Here is an 11,710-nt window from a genome sequence, read left to right on the forward strand (position 1 = left end):
CCATATTCTCATATTTTTTTCACATCAAAAGGAATAAAAAAAATTGAAATTTATGATAAATGTACAAGTATTTCCATCATTATTGCTTGTAAAAATATGATACTTTTGCTAAAAAAAACGAACAATGCGTCTGAGTTTTAAAATTTGGATTATATTGCATGTTGTTTTAAAAAATAAAATCCAGACTATTTTCATTAATTTTAATCTACTTCTGTTATGACTGGTTTATGGTACACCCCAGAGCCGGTCCTTTGAATTTAGGTACTTTGGGCAAATCAAAAGAGTGATGCTCCTATAATCTTTTAACAATAAATACATAAAGATAAAAGAAATAATTGGATAAAAAAACACATTTTCATTTGACATTGTGAAAAAAGAATAGAAATATGGATCTTTGAATCAATGTTTATACTACATCAAAACATAAACCATTATAAAGAGACTTATTAGTCTTCTTCTTCTTGATCCCGTCTTTTTTCCTATAAAAAATTGACCAAACCTTTCAAATTATTTAAATATCATCCTCTTAGCATTTTTTGTTACAAAATCGTTAATAATTTGTTCATATCCAAGGTTCTTCAAAAAATTATTTTCAATTGAAATCAACGCAAGACTATTTAATCTATATTGTGACATAGTAGACCTCAAATAAGATTTTAATAATTTTAATTTAGAAAAACTTCTTTCAGCAGAAGCAACACTGATAGAAATAGTCAATATTACTCTATAATCTAGGCGTGCATTAGGAAAACAATTAAAAGTATTTAAAGAACTCAATATCATATAGCTTGATTTTGATTCAAGTTCAGACAAAATTTCACCATAAAGACAAGAGAATCGTCATGTTTTAAACAAGTTTCAAGATGTTTACAACATGCTTTCAAGTTCCTATCAAATAATGATCTAAGCCTTTCAAAACAAGAATCCAGAAATATTTTTATATGTGCTACACTATTCAAATCTTCTATCAAGTGAGCCAATTGTTTGATCTATAATATAGAAATAATAATTTTGAAAAGACTCTTCAGTAGACTCAAGATTCAGTTGTGTGGGTTGAGATGAATTTTCATCATAGTGTTGTTTTCTACTAATTTGACGTTTTTGAATAAACACACATTCAATCTCTATTTCATTCTCAATCTTTTCAGCACTAACCTTAGCATTTACAAATCCATATTCTCTCTATTTTTTTCAAATACTTGATCAAACCTTTTACTAGTTCCATAACCACATCAATACACATGTTTTTGTTTTTTGCAATTTTTTGCTAATTTCATTAACAACAGTTAACAATTCAAACCAAATAATCATAGCTACTAAAAATTCAAAGTTTCCAATTTCATGAGTTGCTAAAGATTCGACTTCACTCTTATTTTAAGAATCATTATCTTGTTCAGTTAGTTGAAGTAGTGCTTCACTCTTAATTTTGGGATCAATAATATAAAATATTTTCTATATCTTTAATTTTAGTGTCTCAATTAAACTCTTTAGTTGCTAAAATTATGGATATATTAATTGATTTTATTTTAGAGAAATTAATTGATTTTATTCTACTCTATATTTTATTTATGCGAAATTACATTTTTTTTATTAAGTAGTGCCCCTAAAATTTTGTTAACCAGTATTTTAAAATAAATAATTTTTAGCAAGTATTTTTGTGATAGAAAATTCTCTTTTAATATATATTGGAATAAAAAAAATTCTGGTGCCCCTAAAATTATGGGGCCCTGGGCTCCCGCCCCGCGAGCCCGTGCTCAGGGCCACCCCTGGTGCACCCTAACGTTGTCCTCAAAACTATCGTGTCTATGGATGTTAAATCGGGTGATGTCCAAGTACTGGATGATGTTCATGTAGATGTTAGGAAATAATTTATAACTAAATAGGTGTTTATTATTCGTGACCATATGTTCAATTGGATCCGCACGAAGGCTGTTAAATTTGGGGTTCGATATTGTAATCATGAGGTCGGATTCTTGTTCTGATAGAATACTGTCATTTGTTACGATGAAATGCGAAAGAAATGGAAAATACCAACAACCTCTTTGAAAGCTGAAACAAGATGCTGCTAGAACGGGGAAATATTAGTGTTCTTTGTTGAGCCCTGAGGTTTGAATCCCCCTTGCCCCAGACCCTTTTTGTGATATTTTATTTTTTAGGCTTTATCACTTAGTTACCTATTTCATGTGTTGAAGGCATTTGGTTATTACCATTGGTGCGTGGCCCAATGGTTAACTTTTTAAATTATGAGAGGGAGGGTCTGGGTTCAAGACCCTTTGGCCACAAACCTTTCTCTCTAGCACTATTTTCTTTCATTTTATTTTATAACTTTGATTATTTATTTAACCCATCAAACTAATTTATTTTGGCTTGTATACTAAAAACCCTAATCTTTGATCCATGATTTCTCCCTTTGATTTTAATGCAATAATTTATTGATATTAACTTGTTCATCATTGTCATGATCATACTTTGATATCCATGCCTATACCATGATAAAATCAACCATACTTGTGAAATTTGAACTTGTGTAATTGAATGTTTATAAAAATAAATGTTTTTCTTATACCATGTTCATACTTGATACACATTGATGCTTTGACCATCCTTGTTAGATTGATCATAGGTTGTTTATCTACTTGTTTACATACTTGATTGATTTATATATCTGCATCATATACCTTTGTTATATACTTTTATGTTGTTGATTAACCATACATATATGAGATGCTTGTCTATATATTCATCCATTTGATATGATTGATATTGAGGTATGTTCTCCTTCATTCATTACCCTTATACTTGAATATATTTGTATACAATGACATCTTTGTTTACACCTAACATGTTTGATTTTGATCATAACACATGTATGATTACTTGAGATGCTTACCCTTAATGCTTGCTTGGGATGTATTGATTCCTCATTGTTACTTAAAATCCAAAGGATTGGGATAATATTGACTAAAAATTATCAAGGCACTCACCTCTTTTCCTCCTCTTTTACTTTGTGTTTTGTATTGTCAAAGCTTGGTACCTCCCTTTGTTTTTAAACGTGGTTTTGTATTGTTAAAACTCAACCATTTCTAAAATCAACCATGCTTTGTATTGTTAAAGCTCAGCATGTCACCCTTAACTTGTATTGTTAAAGCTTGGCTCATTTTAAAACATGTTTTTTATTGTTAAAGATTAGCATTTTAAAAACTTGTTGTGTATTTTTAAAGCTCAACACTCAAAAATATTTTTTTCTACTTTGACTCGTTATTTTCCTTTTTAAGAGGAACAACAAATGCTCTGACTTCTCTATTGCACTCAAGGGGTATGTAGGCACAAGATGCGATGTCTTGTCGAGCACACAATAAAATTATTTTCTCACCATCCCGCTATATTTCACAAAACAAAAACAAAAATAATAATATAGATTTTCAAAGAGGTTCCTGTAGAGTGCTACAGATGTGAGGGATGCTAATATCTTCCCCTTGCATGACCAACCCCCGAATCTAAGATCTCTGTTTGTTTTATTAGTTTTTTGATTTAAAAAAAATATTTGGGTTTTATTTCGCTCATTTTCCATTTCCTTTGGAATCAATAAAGCATGATGACAACTTTCACTAAAATACGAGTTGAGTCAATCCAGTGACCTCGGTCTCAATTTTTCACCGTTACAATGAGATCTTTTGAAAAACAAAGAAAAATAATAATATAGCTCTCTTATCTGCTGGGCATATTTGAATCTCATAAAAACCAAGATTCTTGTAGCCCAACCACGTTACAATCAAGAATAAAGACCTTTGTGATCAATAACTGATTATGTATCTTGTGATATTACTTTGATGAAGTGATAAATATTTCTATAGTTGATGCATTGTTTGATAGATAAGGGACACACTAACCATTTGAGTGATACACAATGAGATTATGATTCTAATAAATAATTGACTGTTGATATGAACATGTTTTAAAATCATACTTTTGTAAGAAATTTTTTTCATCTGCATGCTATAGTTTATGTATGCTTATAATGTTGATCATGAACTTGCATTTGAAGAACTTCTCGATCTAGTCTTGAAACCTTACATGAACTATGCATATTGAAAATTTCTAAACCATTTGTATTGATTTTGTTTGACGATTAACAAAAAGATATGTTGGGACCGTTGATAAGTGTCAAATATACGTAAAATATATAAGCACTTTTTAACTTATTTGGCAACAAATCAATGAAAACAACCTCAATTTATTAGTAAAACATGATAAAATGCTTATATAGATTTTTTAACAATGTATTCATTAAGTATAAGTAAAAAATAACAAGAAATCACCAAAACAAGACAAAAACACCTTCCAGGAACAAAGGCTCGCTTAGTTAATAAGATAACATCACTAAGAAAGCAACAGAGGAAAAAGAATACTTCAGAGCCAAATAACTTCAAGGAAAAGCAAATAAAACTCAATTAGCACAATATCAGGCGTGCTAAGTGAGCTATGGAAGTTCATGACTTAAGGCTAAGTTACTTCATGGCCAAGCAAGGGCTCGCTAAGAGAGTTTGAAGGCGCACTAAGCAAGGGTAAGGCAACAAAGACTGCTTGCAGGATGAGCTGGTATATATTAAGGGTGAAGAAAGTAGCAGTGTTTACCAAGCTCTAAGCATCGCTTAATGAGAATGGCATATCAACACTCTATAAATAAGGGTTCGGTCAACTCGGTTGGAGATAACTTAATGTAAAATAGTAATTTTCTTGGTAGCGAGTGAGAGAAGTTCAATGTATACCAAAAACACAATACGAGAGGAAAATAAAAGAAGATTGAGGGAGGAAGTTTTGTCTGAGGAATCGACAAAAAATTCTTGTCAACGTCATTATTCTAAGGCTTGATTGTAAAGCTATGATGAGTAAGCGTGGCTAATTTCTCTTATATTTGAGGTCAGATGTAGTCATCCTAATGATTATTTATCGATCAAAATCATGTATTCCTATGTAATTCTTCTTAGGCTTTAATATTGATGAATTCTTTGTTCTTAATGCTTTTTATGTATTAGCTACCTAAAACATGTTTTCATGGGGTGATTTAATATTTGAATGGTACTAGTCATTAATAGATATAATCTTTTCATCTATTGGATATGCTATATTCTAGAGATAGATTTAGGTCTAGTATTTATATGATTTATCAATGCTTAATGCTATCGTATTGTTTAATAGGATGAAAGATTGTTTATTAGGCAATACGATTGATCTCACGTTGTTGACTCAAGCATGAGCAACAATGTGAGCGATGGATGGTAATATTAATAGCTGATTAGAATTGTATATTATTGGTCAATGATATTACATGAGAATTGGTCAATGGGATCTAATCCCAACAAGTTTTCTCACCTGTTAAACACCAAAGTTCATTTTACATTCTATTAATTTACTTTCCATATTCACAAACAATCAAACGTTTGATAAACTATTCTTAAAGTCATAGAAACTATTGATCGTTTAATAAAACACAACCAGTCCATGTGGAGACGATACAAACATACTTGCTACTGCATTGATAACTACAACCTGGGGAGTATTTAACTAAAGTATCGTTAGATCTTGGACGCATTTCACTTTCTAAGGATTGGCTCCCCGGTCAGGGTTTCTAGAATGTAGGATTAGTTTTCAGTGACATCCTTGATCTGGTACTGTACTTCCAAACTGGTTGTCAATTTTCAATCCTCGACATTATTTCTTCCGACATGGACTCGCCTTTGTACGAGGTCTCTAGGTCAAAACAATCGAGGCCTAACTTGTTTGTTGTATATGACTATAGTTTCCTGCTTCACAACGACACTCATGAGGGTGATAGATTCTCTTCTTTCTTCTAAAAGGTGGACCTCCTCCTTAATAGCCTATACGTTATCTTCCTCTAGCAAATGGTGTTTCGTCCTCCAACTAAGTTCCCTTATTTCAACAAGGATGACAACTACACTTCCATGGATAATTTAGAAAGGCGTTTCTCCTGTTATCGAGCGGGGTGTGGTTCTATCTACCTAAAGGACATCTGGAAGTTATTATGCCCACTTTTCCTTGGCATTTTCTAGTCTTCGCTTTACCCATCTCAACAAAATTAGCTTCACAACTTCAGCTTACTCATTTGTCTAAGGATGTTCCTATGAGGTGAAATGTTTCATGACCTTTAAATCTTCCAACTGTTTCTTCAAATTCTTATTAACGAACTATATCTCGTTATCCGATATGATGGATTCCATACCTAGCCAAAATATTCATCTTAATGAATTTTAGAATATTGGTGGCATTAATCTTTTCTAAGACCTTTACTTCAATCCACTCAGTGAAGTAATCAATTTCCACAATTTGAAATTTAAGTTGGCCTGGTGTTTGGTAAAAGGGGCGAGAATGTCCATATCCTAATGTGAGAAAGCCCAAAGTGATGTCAACATGTGAAATTCAAATGGATGGGCACTATGGATGTCCCCGTGCCTCTGGCACTGGTAGCACTTTTTCATATTATCTTTAGTATCTTGGACCATAGAAGGCCAATAATATCCAGCTCTGAGGACTTTTTTCCTAGAGCTCAGACACTCCAATGCTATTCGACTATCCCTTTGTATACTTCGTTGAGGGTGTATGTGGCTTTTTTTCCTTCCATTCATTTTACCAACAGGGCTGATAGGCCTATTCTTTACAAGTTTCCTTCTATCACGAAATATGAGTTGGATCTTCTCTTTAGAGGGGAATCCTTGGCTGAATCGGAGGGAATTATTCCCCATTCAATATACTTTGCAATGAGTGATATTTAGGAAGGTTGTGAGACATCTTCTATGAACATCGTCGACGCCCCTAGACTCTTGATGCTTGGGCGTGTTAATGTCTCCTGGAAGAATGATTGATTCACTCCAAAGGATTTGGTGCTAGCAAGTTTGAAAAAGGAGTCTGCTCTAGTGTTATGCTCCTTTGGATCGTGCAAAATTTCAAAGGATTTAAACTTTTCTTGTCTTTCTCTTATCAAGGTGACATATTGCTAAAATAATGAGTCTTTGGTTTGAGTCTACCTTTTGACTTGTAATACCACGAGTTGGGCATCCATTGTAATCTAATGTTTTCTGCCCCCATCTCGGCGACCAATGTGAGACTAACAATGACATCTTCGTATTCGAGCTAGTTATTGGTAGTATAGGGAATTCAAAACGTAAGAATACCTCAATCACCAATCCGACTTCATTCTAAAAAATGAGACCAACCCCACTTCCCTGACTATTGGATGATCTGTTCAAAAAAATGACTCAGGTGTGGGCTTCCCACAAATAACGCCGTTGTTCCATTTAGGAACCAGAAATGATTGGTGAGATGGTGAAATAAGATCTTAAATCAGTGGAGCAAGCTTCCGATGGGGCGGAAAAGGCGAAGGTTAACACTAGAATGCCCAAGTCAGGCGCAGAATAAAGAGTAATGTGAGAGTGAAAATGAGTTTGAAATCATACATTTTTCTTCACGTGAAACACCTTATATATGAAAATTGGTTAAAGTGTCTCATGCTTCACGACTTAGAATGCAGGAGACCGTCAGATAATATCCAACGATAGTCGATTATCTATGGCCTGGATCAAGTGCAGGACACTACAACATGGTTAAATTATACATTCATACGAATAATCTAGAACGAATTATTGAGTCTTTTCTTATTGGGCCTTTCGCCGGCCCATAAGAAATACTAATACTATTGACTTTCAACTGCATGTATGTTTATGAACTCCACAAAATATTAAAATATAAACCTAGTCCAATGCACGTCCTTCAAGGAAACAAAATATAAGAATTGAACGTGCTTCTTGCAACGAAGCAGAGAGTTCTACGCCATCACCATGTGAGATATGTCTCGTTTTTTGAGCTTCAGATTCATATAGTCAGATACTCATCACCTTCTTCTCTCTTCCTCTCTGTATCCAGTAAGTCAATTATTCCAAACTCTGTCCTTTTTTATTATTATTCCTTTTATTCTCAACTTGTGTATGTGCATGTGTGTGTATTTATTTGCATTTTATTAATTTTTAATATATAGCTGCATCATACACATTTGAATCTACCAATATTAACTATCCTTTCTGTCACACACAACTAATCAATGCTCACTAAGTTGTGAAAATGGATGATGAATTTTTCTAGGATGTTATGCTTGAAAATATTCCTCATCAGCTGAAAAAATGGGGTGCACTCACTCTATGTACAAGAAGAAGAAATCAACCATTCATGAAGTAGTTGTTTTAACTCCATCAATCAGAATTCCAGTGCAATCTGATCTTCAAAGATCACTTAAAGGGTTGGTTCCAAAGGATCTTGCTGATAAATTGTCTTCTCTAAGGAACCAGATTGTGTTGGTGGCAGAAGATACCGGTTTGTTCATTTGAATTCTGTTATAGTTTTTTTTTCTCTATGATATCATGATGAATGGAGAAACTAATTAAAGATGTTTTGATTGTTTGAAAATTTGCATATTTGATTGTATAGATGGATCAGCTATAGCTGAATTGCGGCGAGCTTTGAATGATTACTTATCTGTTCTCATTGGACTTACTAAAAAAGGTTCATAAATTTCTCCAAATAAAATTGATAATTTATTTTCTCTATGATATTTTTATGTGAATTGAGTTATAATTTTTGTATGTTGTAGAGTATGGTCTTGAGGGACTAATAGAATTCAAGTGGAAAAACTTTGAAGATGGAAGACAAGTATGGTTACTTGTAATATAATTCTTAATTTTTCATTTTTCATCATTGGTTTTGGAGGTTTTTTGAACATGTTAATGTTTGGTTTTGCAGGATAGTAGTATAGCAAATGTGTGGTTTGAGGTTTTATCATCTGTTCACTTTATGGCTATGCTGACATTATCTGAGGCTGATTCAATGATGATCCCGAAAGACAATTCAGATTCTGGATTCAGGGCTGTGTCTTCAGGTTTTGCGCAAATATATAAGCTTTTTAAACATCTAAAACCATGTTTGGAACGATAAAATCACGGTGACACTAATTTTGTTGAAACTACAAAACGTAGTTTTTATTGAAATTGCTTTGTCACCGTGATTCTGATAAACTGGCGATGAATCCTATTAAAGGATCCACAAGTTGAACAATCGATCATTGTTGATTGTGCGTTTTTGTAATATCAGATAACAAGAGGGAAGCGGTTGATTTGTTAATCAAGGCATCAGGATATTTGGAGTTCTGTGTTAGGCAAATTCTTCCTCAAATACCATTTGAAACCAGGCATGACTTTCGCACAAATTTTATGTTTGAAATTACAAGAATTGAACACCTTATTTAGGAATTAACTTTAAAATTTGAACAATTTGCAGGAAAGTTTTGCCACATGATTTGCAGGAGGGTGTATTGGAGGCTATAGCTATTCAAGCACTAGGCCAGGTACTTGTTAATCAATCTCAAGATTTACTTATAGTAGCATTTAATTCTTCTAGATTAGGAATAATAGCTTATTTTGATGAGTTTTTAGGGAACTGAGATTCAGCTTGGTCTTGCTGTGGAGAGTCAAAAAGCTACTTTGTCTGTGAAGAGGAGGTTGGCATGTGAACAGCTTATTTACTTTACTCAGGTCTTTATTTCAATCTTTTGAGCACCAGTTCCCAATGTTATTTATGCAATATTAAAGTCAGGGTCGTTATTGAAGACGTGCAAGGCAGATTGCCACAGAGGGTCTAAAAACTTTCTTGTTTAAACCGTACTTAAATAGAGCCTCATAAATATCTCTGTGATTGTTAAAATATGGTTAAACAATGCCTCTAATTGTTTTGTCATGATTAAACCGTACCTACCTTACACAGAGCCTCCAAAAACTTGTAACGGTTTTGATTGAACTGTTTCTCACTTTTATGAGCAGGCTTATCACAGCTTATCAGGATGTGACTTCAACCAAGGACATGGAAAGAAGCATCTCAGGTTCATCAAATGGAAATTCCTTGAATCCAAGGTTAGTAATGCTATCAACATCGATTTAGTACTTTCCACCAAAAAATAAACTTTGTAGATATCCAATAATGTGAATGATCCAATCCTGATCAGGTTTTTTAATAATGTTGGCAGGCTGCAGCATACTACTACCATGGTCTGATCCTCGACAAGGGCAACGAACCGAGCTGTCACATTGTCGCCGTGTCTTGTTTTCTTGCTGCAGATGAACTTCTCGCAGAGAGCAAAAAGGCATGTTTGACCTTTTGTCTTGCCGCTCCAGTTACAAGGTAGGTTTGTTGGTTTTTGTCTAAAGTGTTACAACTATGTAATTTTTTTAAAAGAATAAAATTTTATGCTTACAATTATTTATCTTTGTGAAGGGCTCCTCCACCATGGGGTGTTATGAAAGTTCTACATCAGAAAATTCCTGAAGTTGCATCAAAGAAGTACCAAATGTATGGATACCTTTTAGAGCAAGAAAAGTAAGTATCTATTTTTTGTTTATGTTCTAACAAAGTTCATTAATTATTTCATTGAAATATAATTTGTATGCAAAACATGGAATTTTGTTAATGATGCAGGGGTCTCCAAGCATTGCCAGACCTACCTGAGTTTCAATTATCATTACATCCAGATGACTATGAGCTTCCTGAAATTGATCCAGCATGGGATACTAAAAATTGGGAAACTTTAGGACAACCATTGAAAGAGCATCTTAGAGATAATGATGAGAATTCAACTGATTGATTATACAGTTATTGTTATGGTTTTCTTTCTCTTCTATTATTTGTAGTTCAATACCTGATTGGCTAATTAAAATTACCATAGAATTAATGGGGTCATTGTTCATTCACTTTATGACTCTTAAGTTATAATACAAACAGTATGAAACATAGATTTTTTATTTAAATTGGATGATGTTTTTTATTGGGTGCTTTTGGGTTTTTAATGCATGCTATAATGTTCAAATAAACATTTCAAGCTAATTAGAACATCTTTATTAGTAAAATTTATTTTTAGATAGTTGTGAGTCTCCAAATACTTGTGTTGCATAGCAATAGTCTGAAGCACATGAATTAAGTTTTCTTCATTGTTCGGACACTAGTTGCAATTCCTAAATATAGTTGGGTTTCATTTATGATGCTGAGAGTTAGCCAAGAGTCTCTCATGACACATAATCCATGTAAAAGTTTGGATTCAGTTAAGGCCTTTCCACTTCCAAATAATATTCCAGTAAATATTTGTTTCCAACACTTCCGGATAAGAAGAAAGATAATTATAGACATTACCCACATTAAATTTTTGTCTTTACACTCCCCCCATCTTAGCCTATCCATATCATCTGCAGGGAGAGGAGACGGGATAGCCCTCACACAACTGACCAACCCAACAGTGAACCAGTTTTAAACCAACTCTAAATTCCACTTCCCATCAACATTAACCATGTCCTTAACCGTGAAGGTGTTATCCAGAATAATATCATTCTTGGCTAACTTGAAGAAAAGAGGTTGCTCAGTTAGAGTCCAACGATCCAACCAAAAATTAACCCTTCTGTCATCCTCAAGCTTCCACATAATATTGTTATGAAATGTGTCCCACACATTTGCCCAAACTTTCTATAAAGGGGAATCATTTGGCTTGCTGATTATATTCTCCGAAAGGTTTTGCTTTTTGCCATACTTATTGTTAAGAACCTGATATTATAAATAATCAGGATTAGTCAATAAATTCTAAAGAATTTTAAACAGAAAAATATAA

At 33.3% G+C, this 11,710-nt stretch overlaps 1 protein-coding gene across 1 annotated transcript; it reads left to right on the forward strand.

The window, feature by feature from the left end:
• The first annotated feature begins 7,827 nt into the window (after window positions 1-7,827).
• On the forward strand, window positions 7,828-10,844 carry LOC131626950 (uncharacterized). Its single transcript, XM_058897784.1, has 12 exons — window positions 7,828-7,937; window positions 8,155-8,382; window positions 8,497-8,571; window positions 8,660-8,718; window positions 8,809-8,944; window positions 9,157-9,253; window positions 9,343-9,409; window positions 9,498-9,596; window positions 9,882-9,971; window positions 10,085-10,239; window positions 10,333-10,434; window positions 10,534-10,844. The coding sequence occupies exons 2-12, from the start codon at window positions 8,193-8,195 to the stop codon at window positions 10,697-10,699; spliced, it is 1,236 nt and encodes a 411-aa protein (XP_058753767.1). The 5' UTR covers window positions 7,828-7,937; window positions 8,155-8,192; the 3' UTR covers window positions 10,700-10,844.
• Window positions 10,845-11,710: the final 866 nt, after the last annotated feature.

The sequence above is a fragment of the Vicia villosa genome, unplaced genomic scaffold (assembly GCF_029867415.1).
Source record: "Vicia villosa cultivar HV-30 ecotype Madison, WI unplaced genomic scaffold, Vvil1.0 ctg.000339F_1_1, whole genome shotgun sequence".
NCBI classification, from domain to species: Eukaryota; Viridiplantae; Streptophyta; class Magnoliopsida; order Fabales; family Fabaceae; genus Vicia; species Vicia villosa.

Bases quoted from the DNA above. Each gene is read 5' to 3' on its own strand.
- LOC131626950 (XM_058897784.1), top strand. From the start codon at position 8,193: ATGGGGTGCACTCACTCTATGTACAAGAAGAAGAAATCAACCATTCAT. The intron at 8,383-8,496 runs GTTTGTTCATTT...TTGATTGTATAG, and splicing joins GTTGGTGGCAGAAGATACCG to ATGGATCAGCTATAGCTGAA. The intron at 9,597-9,881 runs GTCTTTATTTCA...TTTTATGAGCAG, and splicing joins AGCTTATTTACTTTACTCAG to GCTTATCACAGCTTATCAGG.